The following is an 18681-nucleotide window of genomic DNA, read 5'->3' on the forward strand; positions in this document are numbered from 1 at the left end:
ATCTGTAACAAGTCCTGATGCCCTCTTCTAGTGTGTCTGAAGACAGCTAGAGTGTACTTACATATAATAAATAAATAAATAAATCTTAAACATAGAATAACATAGAAATGCTTAGAACTTAGAAAGTTTAAAAGTAATCTCATCAACCACACAAAATTATCATGTCAAGGACCTAAAGCATTGGTATGATACATGACAAGTTTTGTTCTGTTGATATTGCTATATAGAATTTTTTTTTTTTTTTTGGAGACATAGTCTCTTTGTGTAGCCCTGGCTGGCCTGGAATGTAATATGCTGACTACACTGGCCTCAAATTCACAGAGATCCACCCATCTCTGCCTGGGACTAAAGGTGTGCATCACCACACCTGGCCAAATAGGAGAGGCTGGAGAAATGCCTGAGTAGTTAAACACTGGCTGTACTTCCAGAGGACCCACATTCAAATCCCAGCACCCACATGGTGCTCACAACTGCCACCAACTCTAGTCCTAAGGGATCTGACACCCTCTTCTGCCTTTCATGGATACTACGGTATACAGACATGAATGTCAGCAAAACAACCATCCATACACATAGCATAAGAATAGATCATTTTTTTAATTATGTAAGTGCTAGAGGGATAAATCAGTGCTTGATGCCTAAGCACAAGAACCTGAGTACTTGTTTCCAGCACATAAATAAAAAGCTGAACATGCTGGTGTGCATGGTATTCCCAATGCTGGTGACCCCTGGAAGTGCTGGCCAATGCTGGGACTCACCTAGTGAGGGAGTCCCAGGTACCAGCGATAGAGACTGTCTCCAAAATCAAGGTGGACAGCTCCCAGGAAGCAGTACCTGATGTTGACCACTGTCCTCTACAAGCAAGTCACACATGCACACATTCACCTACACACATTCGCCTGCACAAAGACACACACAGAAACAATTGTGTAAGGCTTGATTCTAGGGACTGCTCCAGTCAGTTTAAAATAATGTGATATAGGAGAACACTTATGCACAGTGGTCCTTGATTCCTCTGTGTGAGAGAATCCTGGGTGTGGTAGGCCATCTGCCATCTGTGGACTCAAGACATATTGGCATTACTAAGGTTTTTAAAAAATACAAATTTATATCTCCCAGATTTTATCTGTTCAGGAAGATCCTGACTGTAGCATCCTGTTCTACAGGGCGGTAATGAAGCCTTGAGAGAGTGTACACTAGGTGAATACACAGGAAGGCTTCACCAAGGTAAAATGCTAGGAACCACTTAGAAATGCTTAACAGGAAGTGATGAATCACTTTCTCATCAGGAAAATTACATAAATTCTGTTTAATCCCAGAGAGCTATTAATGGATGTTTATTGGTTAGGAATAAAGGGACCCCGGAGGCTGACTGTGTAATTTCCTTGAGGTTAAAGTATTTTCCTAGATGAACTCTGAGGGATGAAGCAGCAGGAAAACCGTGGGATAGGCAGGTTTCTATGATGCACACACACACACACACGCACACGCACACGCACACACACACACACACATACACATACACACAGCAGAATGGTGTGGACAATTGTGAGAATCCCAGAGGGATCGTGATGGCTGCACTCATCAGGCATTCTTGTGCTTCCTGCTGGAGCCCAAGGATGTGCAGAGAATGACAATATAGAGGAGCACATCGTCAAGTCACCACTCAGCCAGGGAGCAGAAGGAGCAGGACGAATTGCTGTGCAGGGCATCGAAGTCAGCAGAGGCAGGGAATGATGCTGGGACATTTTAACCAGATCCTTAAAAGAATATCAGAGAAGATTTTAGGGATCAAGCCTAGTTAGGGGCAATGTGGCTTTGTATATTTGGGCCTTCCCACTTCTCCACAGGGTACAGGGTTCTCCATGCCAAGCACTGTATCAGCTGGAGTTGTTGGGAGTGTAGTTGAAGGCCTTCTGAGGTTAAAGGGATACATGGCTGGTCACACGGGGAGTTTTAGCTAGGAGGTCTGTATACTGGATCCTCAGGTGCTCAAGCCCAGCAGATCTTAGAACAAGCTGCAGACTCTTCTTCTCAAGTAACGTCTTTCTGTGTGTGTCTGTTTTTTCAGAGTTCCCGAAATAGAGTTAAAAAATGCTAAAGGCCTGTCGAATGAAAGTGTTAATTTGTTAAAATCACACCTGGAAGAACTGGCCAAAAAGCAGTGTGGAGAGGTAAGGGTGGCCAAGCTGGAGCTTTGGAAACAAAACAGAAAGAGCCCACTCCCCTCTACACAGCCTGCCCCAGTAATAACACGTAGAGCACTGAGTACGTGATCACAGCCTCCATCCTGAGAGTGATGCTTGGGGTCAAGGTGTCGGCTAACTCCATCCCCATAAAGATCCCATGCTATGTCCTTCTTGGCCTCTTCTCTGTTCTCCCACTCTCTCCTTCATACCTGGCAACCACTAGTCCATCCTTCATTTCTGTAATCTCATTTTGAAGATCTTTCATACAGTATGCAACCTTATGAGATTGGTAGTTTTTTTCAGGTGCATTGTTCTCTGAAGAGTTGCCCAAGTGGTTAGATGTAACAGTAATTGTTACATTTTATAGCTGAGTAGTATTCCACCTTGATGTTCCTTTAGCCATTTACAAGTTGAAATACATTGAGTTTTCTAGTTTTTAGCTATTATAAATAAAGTTGCTATAAATATTCCCACATGCTTTTCAAGCTAGAGTGATAAACCTGTCGTTGAGTATAAGGGGTGTACTCATCCTACAGAGTAGCACAGCTTAGTCACACAGCTGGTCCCCTTTGTGATCTCGAACTAGCCAGGGAGCCACAGCTGCTGCTCCACCCAGTATCTCAGCTGCATCCACAGGTAGGTAGGCCAGGAGGCCAAAGTGCAATGTGGTGTTGTCCAGCCTTAATAGGAAGGGAATTCTGACATTCGACACAACGTGGTGCAACCTTAAAGAAGTTGGAATAAGTGAAATGAGCTGACTGTAGTAAGACAGGTACTCCATGACTATTCCAGATAGTCAAACTCACAGGACAGAGAGGAGAATGGTAGCTGCTGGGGCTAGGAGAGCAAGGAAGTGGGTGGCAGCGATGCCTGTCAGTCACGGTTGCCCAGCAGTATTTCTGCATGTCTCAGTAGTGGACAGAGTGCTGCTGGAGTCTGCCCCACAAATTGGGGGACAAAAGAAACCTTACTGGAGCCATCCTCATGGGATGGGATTGGAGGGGCATAAAGTGTGGGACTGTGCTGTGCAGCTCCAGCTTCTTTGTCAAAAGTTGGTTTTCGTGGCTTGAAGTCTTGGCAGTTGAAAATACAATTCTGAGGAATTCATTTATGTTTTCAAGAAAAATGGAGTGTAATTAAATGTTAGCATAAGCTTAGGGACTCGCTGTGGTAGGGTCTTCCCTGGAAGCCGCCTGTTAGAGTAACTTCATTCGTTCAGTTACTCTGAACATTCAGAGGAACACCAATAGCAATGCTTAGGAACGTTCACCTTTGCCCCAGTGATGTTTTGGGGCATGAGGAGTGCTGGGGGACAGAGTCTCACTAGATAGCTCTGGTGGCCCAAATAAGAGGTGTGTGCCCACATGCTCAACACTCCTCTGAGTGACTTTTGATCTGCATTTGAATATCTTGGTTGGTTGGTTGGTTGGTTGGTTGGTTGGTTGGTTGGTTGGTTGGTTGGTTGGTTGGTTGGTTTTTTGAGACAGAGTCTCACTATGTAGCCCTGGCTGTCCTGGAGCTCACATAGAAACCAGGCTGCCCTCAAACTCACAGACATCTGCCTGTCTCGACCTCCTGAGTCAGGAGTGTACTACACACCTGGCTGTGTATTAGCGGATACTGGTAAAATCAAACTCCTGGGTTCCTCCCTGGGTCAGAAGTTATTTACTGCCTGGACATCTTATGCTGGGGAAACTACAGTGTTGAGACGATTTGGCCTCAGTGGGGGGCACAGACAAAGCACAGTCTAAGACCATGACAGACTGTGGACTAATGCTCTGGAGAATTACGATGAGGGGTCCAGAGTGGAAGGAGGGCAGGAGAAGCCCTTAAACAGTATCTGAGGTAAGTCCTGAATGGGCAGGAGAAGTATTCAGTAAGACTCACTTTGGAATATGGTTGCTTTTCTCCAGTCCTACAAATTGTATCCGACTTCACTTGTTCAGAAAATAAATGCCACTAAGTTAAATCAGTGAGAACAAAACTTTGACAGTTGTGGTCTTGCCTGTTTCTGGTTAGAAATGGTCTCTCGAAGTGGTGGAAACGTTTTGCTTTATCCAATGTTCCTTAGTCTTTCTCTTAGCCCTTGCTTAGACTCTAGACTGGCATTACTCAACTCTAGGTCAAGGTATATTTAGTAAACACCACCACTTCTGGTATAATAAAAGAGTCTATCACCTCTACCGAGTGAAGGCTGCACTTTCTTAGCACATACTCCTGGGAAGGTCGACTGTGAACAGACTCGCAGCTTCTCAAGGAAAGCGTTATCAATGCTCAGGGCCTTTAGAAGCAGCAGCATGAAAGAGTAAGATGTTTAAACGCTCTCTGGTAACTCTGGGGAAAGGAACCTCAGGCCACATTCTTCACTGACAGTAGCAGCTTGGCTATGGTACCCTGGGCTGGATGCCAGTCATTGTGGTCTCAGAACCCCTTAACTATTGATTGCCACTCTACCATGGCTTCCAGCTTAGCCCAGAGGCTGGAGAGGTGACTTTCTCTGTCCCCTATGGATGTTTGAGGTGGCCTTCCCTTCCTGGCTCTGGCTGATTCCTTACATATTGACCAGCCTCTTGCTTGTTCATTGCCAGAAGGGAGGGAAGGAGAGCTCTATAGACTTGCTTCTGGGCCTCTGATCAGTGTGCTATCTGGACAAGTGACAGTGCTGATGCTCATGGGACCATTCCGTCTAACCGTCAAGTAAATGGGCTCTCTGCTTGGGAAGGTAGCCATTCCCTTTCTACAGTCTTACATAGTTTTCAGCTGCATTTATACAAAGGATTAGATGTTAGGAAAATGACAGTATATTTGAGTAGGTCTTACCCCCCCCCCCCACACACACACACACAGGAAGAGACACTTTTTATTTATCTCAGCAACAATTTATCTTGACCACAGACTCAGTGAGCCCTTTAAATGCTTTTTCTACTGTGACTGTGTCACATACCTAATTCCAAACATGTCAGAGCAAAGTGACAAAATGCTGGCACAGCAGGTGAGTCTGGCTGCCTGCTCATCGTATTGCTGGGTGGCAGTCCCTCTCCAGGCCCCGCCCCTTGCCATCAACTGATCATTTGTGGTTGTTTTGTTTACATGTGTAGGTGATGATATTTGAACTGGCACACCATGTGCAGTCGTTTCTCAGCGAGCATAACAAGCCGCCACCAAAGTCTTTCCATGAAGAAATGCTGGAAAGGCAGGCTCAGGAGAAGCAGCAGAGGTTGCTGGAGGCCAGGCGGAAGGAGGAGCAGGAGGTGAGAACCAGCTGTTGCTGCTGGCCCCAGCCTGGAGGCCTCCATGTATCTATTCCCTCTCGCCATGAGTATGTCTGTGAGTCTTACTCATTATTTCATTCAGGAAATGTGCATTCATGTGAGAAATCACTACAAGTCACTGAGCAACGCTACCCAGTTCCCTCCCTGCAGCCATCACTGGCTTGGAGCCCTTCTCTAAGTGGCTCAACGCTAAGCCTGCCAGCCTGTACAGGAGTTCACTGAATCTGGAGGCTTTTTCCTCCTGACTGACAGATGTGGCTGGTGCCCAGAGAGTAGAAGAGCCAGGAGTTAAACTTACTTTCATGGTCACTAAACATCTCTAGTCTTCTGTTAACTTATCATGAGCAGGAACTGCTTCCTGACTCTAAAAATCCTGTAAGATGTTTTATACCCTGGGTTTCCTTCTTGATTTTAACTTAAAATGGTTTTCTTTTTAGCCCCTTGATCAACTTAGTAAGTACTTATGTGGGTACAAGCTATTAAAAAAAAAAAAATTTAAAAAGAGGTGTTTACCTAACATATTCCATAGCCATTCTTCATTCAGTGGTCTGTAGGATTCATCTAAAACAGTAGTTCTCAAATTTTCTAATGCTGCAACCCTTTAATACATTCCTCATATTTTGGTGACCCCTTCATCATTAAATTTTGTTGCTACTTCATAACTGTAATTTTGCAACTGTTATGAATCATGATGTGGATGTCTGATATGCACACCCAGGTTGAGAACCACTGTTTTGAAGTGTGTCTTATTTGCTTACCTATGCTAGAGTCTATGGGGAAATTTAAGTTCATTCATTTTCTTGAGTATTCACATACTCTGATTTCTTTTTTATCTTTGAATGTTTTTAATATTTCACAGGCCAACCTACCCTTCCCCACCCCCTTGTCTTCCATTATTTTTTCAACCATTTTGTTCATTTTCTTCTCCAGCTTCCTCTCCTCCCTCTCTTACCTCTTTTCTTTTTCCTGAGGCAGGGTCTTACTGTGTATCCCAGCGTGGGTATCACAGACGTGTGCCATGTACCAAGTGTCACAGGTAAACTATGGAATTGTTCCTTCAGATTCTACAAAACAGATAAGCCTCCTGATGACTGATTAGAGCAAATTTGCATATTCGTACTAAACTTCCCAGCTAGGACTGGGTTTATGTTTATCTCTTGGTATGGAAGTCTGGTTTTCTTTCTTGCTATAGATATTACTACTCGTACTTCAAGACTTGGATTTTCTCCCTCTTTAATTTACCATGTGTCTCCTAGTGGCATTTTATGCATACACATGACATACTTTGATCACATTCACCATGTTGCTACCCTTTCTCGTCCCTCTCCTTCTCCATCCTCTGGCACCGAATAGCTCCTTTCTGCTTTTAGGTGCTTACGCCTGATTCTTGTTTCTGCCTCATTCTCTCCATCCTGTGCTATACTAACGTTCTCTGTGTGTTTTCTATAGAAGGTTGTTGTGCTTGACAGGGCAAACATTCTCCATTCCTCATATTCCATTGAGTTGGATCTTACCCATATTGCTTGGCTCCCATTAAACCTTGTCGAGTCCCCAGTTAGAGTGCATAGTTGCTCAGTATTAGATGTTAGTGGGCCTTTAACTCACAGACCTTTTTGGTGTACTGCTGTAACTACCTGTAAATTTAGGTTATTTTTGTTTTTGTTTGTTTATTTCTTTGTTTTGCATTTTATTGCTATTTACATTTCTGATGACTTATAGCCTTAATAAAATTTACACTTGTAGGGAACTAAGAACAATTGACGAAGATCAAAATAACGAGTTTTAATACTTAACAGGTTGATGGGAGAAAGCAGATTAAGGTCCTGGTGGGCTGATGTGATACCTGGGCCTTTGCCACCCTAGGCCCAGGCTCTGAGGACATCCAACTCCACCACACCTGTCCAGGTCCATGGAAGACAACAGCCCCTGCACCCAGTCTCTGCATACGGGCAGGTGGTGAAACTAGAGGAGTGAAAAGGAAGACAGACCCAGTACCTCACAGGGAAGCCTGCTGCTCAGGGACACTGGCAGCAGAGATGAGAGTGGCTACTCCAACTTTCATGTGTAGATCTCAGGAAATGAGGGCTCAGGCGTGGAAATTCAAAAGCAATGTGAGTCCAGAATGGACCTGCTGGGTGCATTCCGTAGATTGGTGTCTGACCTGGTCTGATTTATTTCAGCAACGTGAAATCCTCCACGAGATTCAGAGAAGGAAAGAGGAGATCAAGGAAGAGAAGAAAAGGAAGGAAATGGCTAAGCAGGTGCTGTCCATTCTGTACCAAAGGATCTTCATTTCCTCTTGTAAAAGTCCTTATTTCCACCGAGGACACCATTCCCTCTCATTTGCTAAAGCTAAAGCACAGACCTGTCATTTATTACGTTTTGGGGGTCTGTTTGTTTTGTTTTCTGATTTGTGGTAAAAGGGGTTTGAGACAGGGTCTCACTATGTATCCTGTGCTTGCTTTGAATTCATAATATTACATAAGCTAACTGCTCTCGGAAGTTGTGCCTAGCCTCCCCAGCTCTGAAAGCATGAACATAAATACACACTATGCTCTGCTTATTGCATATTTTTAGACTTCCAAAACAGGTGACAAAACCAGCAATGTATATTGTCTGTAAATAACTTGGGTTTATATAATTATAGCAATTTAGCAAATGAGTCCAAAGGCAGGGGATTGAAATTTTAATTAGCCTGGAATAGAACTTTTATTAAACAAACAAACAAACCAGTTTGTACTTACTGAAAAGCGAATGGGAACCTTACATACCTTCCTAAAACTCGATTTGGTGATAGAAAGAATGATTCGACAGCAAATTAAAGAACAAACTGGATGTGATGGGGACACAAACTGGATGTGATGGGGATATTCCTCACTGTTTTCTGGACATAAACACCCAACCGAAGCTTTCATTTTCCTGCTGTCCTGCTGTCCTGCTGTCCTGCTGTCCTGCTGTACCGCTGTACCCTTAGAGGTGACACTCCTCTGTGGCTGTCTTTCCGAATCTTAAAACAAAAGGACTGCTGGGCGTGGTGGTGCACGCTTTTAATCCCAGCACTCCGGAGGCAGAGGCAGGCGGATTTCTGAGTTCAAGGCCAGCCTGGTCTACAGAGTGAGTTACAGGACAGCCAGGGCTATACAGAGAAACCCTGTCTTGAAAAAACAAAACAAAACAAAACAAAAAACAAAAGGACTATAGTGCCAGTCCGCCCTGGTAAAAGCTGAATCCAAATCTGATATTCCTGTTACCTCCACCCTCCTGTCTTACTCCTGCGCTGCCTCCCGTCAGCCTCTCTTCTTCTTCTCAACCACCCAGTCTCTCATCATCTCCTCCAGTTCTGTCTTTTTAACTTACCATGCAGACTCTAAGCTCTCACATATAAAAATCTCATGCTCTTCACTTATTGACCTAGTGTTGGCTTGGGTTGACATACTCTATTGGATGTGTACACTGCCTTCATGCACACAGGAGGAAGCTGAGGTCAACTGCCTCAATGGTTTGCCACTATTTCTATTTGTAATTTGTAGTGTGTGGTTTTCATGTTTGCATATCCATGTGCCACAAGTGTGCAGTGCCTGAGGAGGCCAGAAGAGGCCATCAGATCCCCTGGGATTAGAGTTACAGACCGTTGTGAGTAGCCATGTGGGTTCTGGGAATCTAACCCAGGTCCCGAAGGAGCAACCAGTGTTCTTAACCCCTGAGCCTCTTCCACTTTATTTTTTGAGATAAGGTCTCTTACTGTGCAGGGTCTAGACTGACTGGCCAGTGAGACTCCAGGATCATCCTACCTCCTTGGTGACACACACACCACCACATCCTTTTTTTTTTTTTTAATTTTTAAATTTTTATTCTTTTGGAATGTAGGGAATCAAAATTCAGCTCCTGTGCTTGCTTATCCAGCTATTCCCCTGGTGCATACTGCACCTTTTAAGTTGAGTCTAGCTGTTACACTGAAAGCTGTGATAGTTAACTGTTATTGTCAACTTGACACAACCCTGAATCACTGGGAACTCTTATGAGAGATTGTTTACATTAGGTTTGGTGTGTAGTGTATCTATAGGGGAGTGTCCTGATTGCCATATGATGCAGGAAGGCCCGGCCCACTGTGGGCAGCATCAATCCCTAGTTTGGGGGCCCCGGACTGTGTAAGAGGAGGAATCATAGCTGGTATGAGGCATGCTCACCTCCACTTCTCTGCTCCTGACTGTAGGTTCATGCTCTCCCCCACTGTGGTGGGCTGTGAACTTCTCCCCTAAGCTGCTTCTTGGTCCAGCATTTTTTTTTTCACATCAGCAGAAATGACACTAAAACATCCTGATCAAATAAAACGTTTATTCTGTACTGAGTGGGTGATTCCAACTGTGCTTGTCATCTGCCTGTATGAACAAACAGCTAATGTGGATTTTATTCTCCCTTTCCTAGGAACGTTTGGAAATTACTAGTTTGGCAAACCAGGACTATGCCTCTAAAAGAGACCCAGCAGGGCACAGGGCAGCTGCCATTCTCCACGGAAGCTCTCCTGACTTTGTAGGAAATGGTAAAGCCCGGACACACTCCTCAGGAAGGTCCAGGTGAGTCTGTCAGCCTTCTCATGTGCAGGGTGGAAGATGGGGAAGGATAAGATGACCTGCAGTGAGTGTCAGGAATGTGCAGATAGAATCTTCACCAACCGCTCAGCACGTTTATCTCCATCTGTTAACTAAGTGTATGAAACCAAGTCTTTATTTAACACTTTCTAAGTACCATCGTGTATTTGCTGTGTGGTACTAGTGTTTGAACCCAGGGCCTCACACGTGCTGGTTAAGCTCTGCCTCAGAGCTACGGCCTAGCTCTCTGTTTCGCTTTAGTTTGAGGCAAAAATCTTACAGCCCAGACTGACCTCGAACTTGTGATCCTCTTGGTCTCAGCCTCCCACAGGGATGAACTAACAAGCATGCATCATCATGCTTGCCTCCCAGTACCTCAGGAAGCCAGTCCCAACCCACAGAACAGCCTACAACACTGCACACTCTCACCTTCAGTACAATTTGATTTGATTCAATGATTTAAATTTTTTATCCATCTGAATCATCACCATCAATTCAAATTTCACTTTTCATACTGTGTGTGTAATTTTTGTGTGGTGGTAGTGGTCCGGAGAAACAGGGTTTCCTGTAATGTAGGCTGACTTCCCACTTGCTCTACAGCCACGTTTGCTGTACCTCTGAAGCTCCTGCCTCTGCCATCTAAGTGCTGGGATTACACAGCCTGCTATAGTTAGGTACAAACGTAGACTGAGGTGTGGGACCCCAAAGTGGGTATAGTATAAAATACCCAATCCTAGAGGAGAGAGCCACACCCTCTGAGGTAGGCTCCTAGGTCCTCTGTCACTAGAGGGCACAGGAAGAACACTCCTTTCTCCATTTTCTTACTACTTAGAGATCATCTCTCTATCCATGTGCTTTGGCCTCCTGCAAACCAGAAACGAATTTAAGTGCAGAAGCCATGAATGGAGAGGTTATTAAATATTTTAGGTTCTTCAGTTCATTTTTAATTAAAGTTTTATTTATTATTGGGAGTGTGTATAGGAGTGTGTGTGCGTGTGTGTGTGTATGTGTGTGTATGTGTGTAAGTGTCAGTACTGTCCTCCTACCAGTTCCACGGCCCCATTTCGTTCATGGCCTCTGGTGAGGCACATGACAGTGGAAATGTACAGCATAGTAGCCTGCTCACCTCATAGCCAGGCCGCAGAAGGAAGGATGGAGGGGCTGTGGGCCCGCTAGCACTGCCTTAGAAACCACCAATGCCCAGAAGCATGGACTGAGGAAGCCTTTAGCACATGGGCCTTCCTGTGTATCCTGGTTTAAAACTGTAGCGGCCCGCTCTTGGCCTTGGTGGTGGTAGATCTTGGACAGCCATGAGCACCAATTTTTTTTAATTAGATATTTTCTTTATTTACATTTCAAATGTTATCCCCTTTCCTAGTTTCCCCTCCAAAAAAACCCTGTCCCCTCCCCGCTTCCCCTGCTCCCCAACTCACCCACTCCCATTCCCAGTCCTAGCATTCCTCTATACTGGGGCATAGAACCTTCACAGGACCTAGGGCCTCTCCTCCCATTGATGACTGACTAGGCCATTCTCAGCTACATATACAGCTAGAGCAATGAGTCCTACCATGTGATTTCGTTGATTGGTGGTTTAGTCCCTGGGAGCTCTGGGGGTAGTGGTTAGTTCTTATTGATGTTCCTCCTATGGGGCTTCGGACCCCTTCAGCTCCTTGGGTACTTTCTCTAGCTCCTTCATTGGGAAAGTCTTTCCACTGTCTCTTCTACAGTGGTCCCTGAGCCTAGGGGAGAGGAGAATGTGATACAGATGTCCATTTAGGGCTGAGCATTGCGGTCACTGATGATGCTTTGTGCCTTGGTCAGTTGTGGCTCTCTGTGCTAATCACCATTTAATGCAAAGAGAAGTTTCTCTGATGATGTTTGAGCTGTGTACTAATCTGGGTATAGCCGTGTTAATAGGAATTGATTTACTATAATGTCCATTTAGCAAAATCTTGATCCAACAATGCTGCCAGGTATGGGTGTCATCTTGTGGAGTGGGACTTAAATATAGTTAAAGTAGTTGGTTACTCCCTGATGTTCATGCCACTTTTACACCAACATGTGCATCTTGCCAGGGCTGACCTTATTGTAGCTCACAGGGTTTATATGTGGGCAAGATCAATGGTGACTTTTCTCCTCTGGTAGCATGCATAACTCCTCCTAGCACTCTGAAAGCTAGCCAGATTAGGGCCAACTTAATATCTCTGTGTTCTGTGACTCAAGTGTGTGGGGATGAGTATTCTCAAATACCTTCTAACCTGTCGTCTGCAGGACATTGGGATGGGTTGGACTAAGAGGACTATAGCACCATTTGCTGGCTGGGGCAGAGCTCATACCAAGGGCTGCTAGATTCTTCATGTGAGTCTAGCATATGGTTTTGAATCTTTGCTTGTATCCTTTTCTCCAAAAATCTCATTGTGTTCCTATTTGTACAAGAAGAAGCTTAAACAGAACTACAATGTACTGATTATGCCCCAGCATTTAGAATATGTGGGACATGAGGGTGGCATAAGAGACCCCATGAGGGAAAAGGTTGGGGAAGGCTAGAAGTCTCAGGATTGGAAGCAGAGACGCTGGGCTATGACTGCGCAGTGTTCGTATGTAGGAGAAAGTTGGAGCTGTCCAAACTGGATGGGGCGCTAGTGAGGAGATGTGGGGTGGGGGTAGGATTCCTAAAACACAGTAGGTGATCATGCCAACTAAAGTCAAAGAACACAGGAAAATAAAACTGACGTTGACAGTGGAGGAGGAGGGTGTTGGTTTATTTGGGCTGCAGTGGTAGAGGCGTGAATGATATAGAGGCTGGACTGAAGACACAGGGCTCTATTTGAATATGAAGAAGCAGAGTAAGTGTGTGGAGAGTGCAGCCTGCAGTGTGGGGACGAGAGGAACAGACTGAACATCGAGGATGGAAGGACTAGCCGGTGGTGGGCCAGGATCTCAGCCAGCAGGTCTGTATGGGGTGGAACTGAGGCATTGCCTACAGTCTGTCCTCAGTGTTGACTTAAAGACTGCTGCCAGCACCAGACATCTTATGGGTAAGACCATAGGGACTGGGGACTTCCTTCCCTCTGTGCTCCTTGTTTTCAGCAAAAGAACAAGTCCCTTGGCCTAGAGACCATGCAGATCTGCTGCAGCAGGCTTCATCAGAGCGTTTCCAGGGAGCGTTCAAGCACTAATGAGCCCACTCCTTCACTGCTCACTGTACGATGTCCCCCAACTTGTTCATTGCTTTTGCATTCTAGTTTCCCAGCGTGTGCTCCCCATCCATGGCAGGGGAAAGAGAGGAGAGCAGAGAGGAAGGCAGGGGAGGTATAACAGAAAAGAAAAACAAAAAATAGGTTAAGTGTTTAGGAACACTCCCGGAGGGGATGACAGGGAGAGCATGAATGGGTGTTCCCTGGCTTGAACAGTGAGAACTCTGAGGCCTGGCTTCTGAGTGGTCTGCAGATGCATCTGTGCCTGGGAAATGAAAGAATAGATATAGGGTCGATGAGGGATGAATGTAAACTGCCATAGCCAGTTGAACTTCCTACTGTGATGGACAGCCAGAAGAACTTGCTGTGGTGTTGAACGGCTGAGCTTCTTATATAGATGAAATGCTGTGTGTCTCTGCTGTCAGTGCAGTAGTACCAGCCCCGGGTAGTGATTAAGGGTACAAGAACTTATTTTATTGGGGGTGGGGGGACGTGTATGGGTGTGTCATCGTGTGTGGAGGTCAGCTATGTAAAGTCAGTTTTTTCCTTCCATGTTCCAGGGACCAAACTCAGGTCATCTTGCTTTTAAGACAGCACTTCTAGCTGCTGAGCCATCTTGCCTGGTCAAGATCTGAATTTTAATTTCAGTATAAATAGGAGTGGTTGGTGCATACCACTCTGAATGGAGTTTATGGCATTCATATATAAAAGGAAGCAATGAGAATGGGCAGGAGGTCATTTTCCCATTAGCACCTTTGACTCCATCCCCCATAGACATGGAGACTGGACTCCATGGGCTAATAATTAGGAGGGATGGAGAGATGAGAATTTCCTGTGTCGAACTGTAAGTTAAAGGAAAAAACATTGTCCAAATTTATTTTTAAGGCGAGAACGTCAGTATTCTGTCTGTAGTGGTGAAACCTCTCCTGGCTCGTGTGACATCCTCTATTTCTCTGCGGGTAGCCCTGATCAGCTCATGGTGCACAAAGGGAGATGTATTGGTGAGTAAACTAGCCAAGTCTATTAAGTTGATTTAGTGACAAATCTTAACCCTGATGTACCAGAATGGACTAGAGGTTGACATCTCAACCAGCGTCGTGTGAGGAAGACCCTCATCCTAGCAGGAAGCTGTAATTCTGGCCCCTCGTTTTTCATGCCTAGGGTGAGAAGCTACTCAGCTCCTGTAATGTAATGGAAATACAACTGTGCTCTTGAAATATATTAGTGGGCAGATAGTTCTAAATATTGCATCACGTGCATCTGGTTACTGCGAAAATGTGTATAAAAATGTGTATAAAAAACTGAGCCCTGATGTGTATAAAATGTGTATTAAAAAACTGAGCCCTGATACTTGTGATCTTTGATAACCAAATCTCTGCTTTTTCCTTCACGGTGCTAGGGATTGAACCAAGATCCTTGTGCAGGCCAAGTATGTGCTGAGCCACTGAGTCATTCCCAGCCCCCAAATCTCCTTAAGTTACTTACTGTCCATCTGCTTGGGATTATCCTACATGGCACATTGTGCCTGGCTGGAAAAACCACCTTATTTTCTCTACATCTTAACTTGGAATGAACCTTTCTCTGCAATTTGGGATTTTAATTATTTATTTAAGAATCTAGATCTCTATATTGACTTTCTTAGCCATCTAAATAAGCTGCTAGGGCTTGCTGCTACATAGTGAATTGAACAGCTAACTTCTATTTTCAATCCTATAATTGCCAGAATTAACGGATAGTATATCAAAGGTCAAGCTCGCTTGCTTTCAGCATCTTTCCTCCTCATTTTAAGGTGGTAAAAATAAATCAGAGATCAGCTAAGGAGTGGGCATTGGATGAAAGGGGCAGAAGCCAAACATCTGAAGAGTCTCTGGTCTGGACACTCAACCTGGGACTGTGTCTAGCAGCCTAGACAGACTAGGATTCACAGACACAGGGCTGACATATGTAAAACAGCCACTAGGCAGGGTTGAGGCCACAGTAGTGGTGGTTGGCCTTGAACTTGAGATTGTCCTTGATTCAGACATTCCGAATTCGTGAACTGGCAACAAGAAACTCCAGCTTCAATAACCCGGGAAAATCAGAAAGATTGAGACCTCAAGCTTAGTCTCACTGTGTGCTAAGCAGTTAAATGTACCTTTTTAACTATTAAGAGTAAATTATTTATTTTCTCGCAATGGGTCTGACATTGGAAATAGATCCTAATTTCTATGAAGTATCTGGGTTTTTTTTAAACTAACAACTAATTAATTTTTTAATATTCAATAAAACATTTTCATTTTGAGAAGCAATATGTAATGTTTGTTTTCAGTTTAAAGTTGTAGTTAAGAGACTAGAGAATGTTTCTGGCTGTGGGTGAGGTGCTGACAGCTCTCTGGATAAGTAACTGTTACTGGCACAGCACAGCTTCAGGCAGTGTCCTGCTCACATTGCTTCAGCCTCAGCACACTTGCTCTGGGTTGCCTCCACCAAGAAAAGGGTAATATGAAGGTAGCAAAATGAATTTATAATTTAAAAGCCCCAGGAATTATAAAATGTCTAGCTATTTGCACACAGTGCCGATGAGGTAGCTTAGTGGATAGGGGCACTCACCTAGCAACCTGAATGACACCCAGAAGCTACATGGTAGAAGGACAGGATTGACTCTCAGAAGTGGTCTTGTGATCCACACACAGATGCTGTGGCATACACCCATATGTGCACACACATAGAACATGAATGTTTTACGTATGTATAAGTGTTATACATATATGAATGAATGCCAGTGCACTGGGATCACACATATGCAGTGAGACGTCATGTGAGCCATGTCCTCCTCCATCCATCCCATAAACTCTTCGTGTCACCATCTCCAGTGAGCTACTCAACACATGATCCTAAAGTTGCTTCCCTTAGCTGACAAGTTTTCAAACATAAGGCTTTAACCGCTTGGGCTAAGACTTTTACAAGTCATTGTGACCAGCAAATAATTAGGTTGTCTTCATTAAAATCTCCACTTGCCAGCATTTCCCTGAAGTAAAACTGCCTGACAAATGCAGCGCCTAGGTGAGCAAATTCAGCCATAATTCTCCAAAGTACTTTTGCTAAAACTGTCTTACATATGCAGGTTATTTTTGCTTCTGATTTTTCAAATGGAAAATGTAATTATCGACAGCTCTTAAATTATTTGTCTCATTAGGAAAGTGAAGTAATATGAAAAACTAGACTTTCTGTACTAAAAGGAAAGGGTATGGCTGCGGAGATAACTCAGTGCATGTGAGAAGGCATGACTCCAACCCCAGAACCCACAGTTAAAATAACAGGAAGCCAAGCGTGATGGCATGCACTTGGAATATAAGTGCTGAGGAGGTGGGGCGGATTCTTGGGGCTCACTGGCTAGCCAGCCAGCCACTGACTGTGAGGCAGTGAGAGATCCTACCTGAACAGCAGCTGGGGACCAGCTCTCAAGCCATCCTGTGCACACCCATACACACCCCCCCACACACACACACACATCATATGCACACATAGGGCTAGATCACTGTATTATTAGTGGTTCCAAACTGGAGATGAGTTAGTAGCCTGGCGTCATTTGGTGATACCTGAAGACTACTTGTTTTTCATGCTGGGGACTGAACCCCACACCTAGCACACACTTATCCAGCACTCTACTGCTGAGTGCACCCTGTCTACTGGCATGTTTGACAGTTGATGTTGTGGTAGGGGTGCTGCTGACATCTAACTTGTTGACAGCTGGACACAAAGTGTCCCCTACAACCAAGGACTGTGTGGCCTGGGCACTACAATGCTACGATGAGACAAATTAACAAGAAAAAAGCATGGAGAAGGGAAAACAAAAGTAAAATACAAATGATGCTTTCTTCTTTTGCTATTATAATCTTTAATGGCAACAGAAATTTATGTACAACAGGATTTGATGTTATAACATTCTGACCCCCAAGGAGAAAACATGTCTGTTAGCTAAGTGCACCCCTTTCAGCCTTAGCTCTCATTCTGGTTCTTTCCCTCTAAAACACTGGGCCGTGGGCTTTGCTGAGCATATACAGAGTTTGTGCCTCTGGTGAAGCCACTTTTCAAATTAGACTAAGCCGTTGCACTGTTCACACTAACCTATGTTAATGGGATGACAGGGCAGCTGTGGTCCCCAAGGGTGGGCTGCGGAGGAGAGCAGCGCTGGAGGTCCAGTAAGATGCTCTTCTCTCTCTCACCCGATGATAAACCTCATCATCGGTTCTGAACTTTCTACAACAATTAAGATTTGAAGGCTCAGGTTATATTGGTAATTATTAGAAAGTGCTTACAAATGGACAGGTATTGCAGTAAATGATTCTTTTCATAGTTAGCATGTAGTACACACACACATAGTTTACAAGCTCTGGTGATCTTTTCTGTCTGTCTGCAGGCAGTGATGAGCAGCTGGGAAAGGTGGTATACAATGCTTTGGAAACAGCCACAGGCAGCTTTGTCTTGCTGCATGAGTGGGTCCTTCAGTGGCAGAAGATGGGCCCTTGCCTTACCAGTCAAGAGAAAGAGAAGATTGACAAGTGCAAAAGGCAGGTAGGTAAGCCTGCGTGATGGAGCACAGAGTGGGAACTAGAGTGGGAAGACCAGATCAAGGCCAGTCTAAGCTGCATGGCAAGCTTGAGGCCAGCCTGGGCTACATAGCAAGCTTGTGGCCAGCCTGGGCTGCATAAGCCCATGTCTGAGATTCAAAACTGAAAGAAAAATGTCAAAAAAATTAAGTGTTTGTCATGGCTGTCCAAAGGCCCAATCTCAAACTGTAGATAATGAAGCGAAAAGCCTGACCCCATTGGCTCCCACAGAGAGTCCCCAGAGTGTGAGGACCGTGTGACCTTCACCTTCCCCAGGCCTTAGCTCTGCTCCCACTTCTGTACCTCGCCCCAGCCTCGCACGCACCCTCCTGTCTCAGCCCCTGTGACTTCTGCCTTACTGGGATTAGTTACTGCTTCATAGCTGTGCTGTTTGCAACTATTTATATCCTTTCTGCTCTTTTAAAATGTTGCTTTAAAGTGACTTTTGAGGGATCAGAGGAATTTTTTTTCTCTTTTGTTTATGTGCAGTGCTATTAATGAGAAAAGAATTTTATATGAATTAATAATGCTGGACTCTTACCATTCTATTTAGCCTTTGCTTATTAAAGAGGTTAGAAAACAGCCAAGCAAGAGAACTTTAAAGCACACCAAAATCAGTGTTAGTTTTGGATGGTGATCATATAAATAAGTTTAAGGATTTTTTCCTTTATATTATATTATATTATATTTAAATTCATATTTTTCAGTGCTGGGAATTAAACCTAAGGTCTCTTGCCTGCTGGATAGATGCTCTACCATTGAACTATACATCCATCCCCCAGATTTTTAAATTTTACAATAATTCTTAGTAGAAGATTCTATTTTGAATGTTTCTTTTTTTTTTT

At 44.4% G+C, this 18681-nt stretch overlaps 1 protein-coding gene across 2 annotated transcripts in view; it reads left to right on the top strand.

Moving 5' to 3' along the window:
• Eif2ak4 (eukaryotic translation initiation factor 2 alpha kinase 4) overlaps positions 1 to 18681 on the top strand; it is an 84319-nt gene that overhangs the window by 14557 nt on the left and 51081 nt on the right. The window contains exons 3-8 of one of the 2 annotated variants that reach the window (XM_021192594.1): positions 2072 to 2174; positions 5288 to 5440; positions 7642 to 7722; positions 9887 to 10035; positions 14133 to 14248; positions 17647 to 17801. In XM_021192594.1, the coding sequence (XP_021048253.1) occupies positions 2072 to 2174; positions 5288 to 5440; positions 7642 to 7722; positions 9887 to 10035; positions 14133 to 14248; positions 17647 to 17801 (757 nt within the window). The remainder of the gene's footprint in view (positions 1 to 2071; positions 2175 to 5287; positions 5441 to 7641; positions 7723 to 9886; positions 10036 to 14132; positions 14249 to 17646; positions 17802 to 18681) is intronic. The other variant, XM_029535864.1, reaches the window with a different exon arrangement.

This window comes from Mus pahari, chromosome 3 (genome assembly GCF_900095145.1).
Source record: "Mus pahari chromosome 3, PAHARI_EIJ_v1.1, whole genome shotgun sequence".
Classification (NCBI taxonomy): domain Eukaryota; kingdom Metazoa; phylum Chordata; class Mammalia; order Rodentia; family Muridae; genus Mus; species Mus pahari.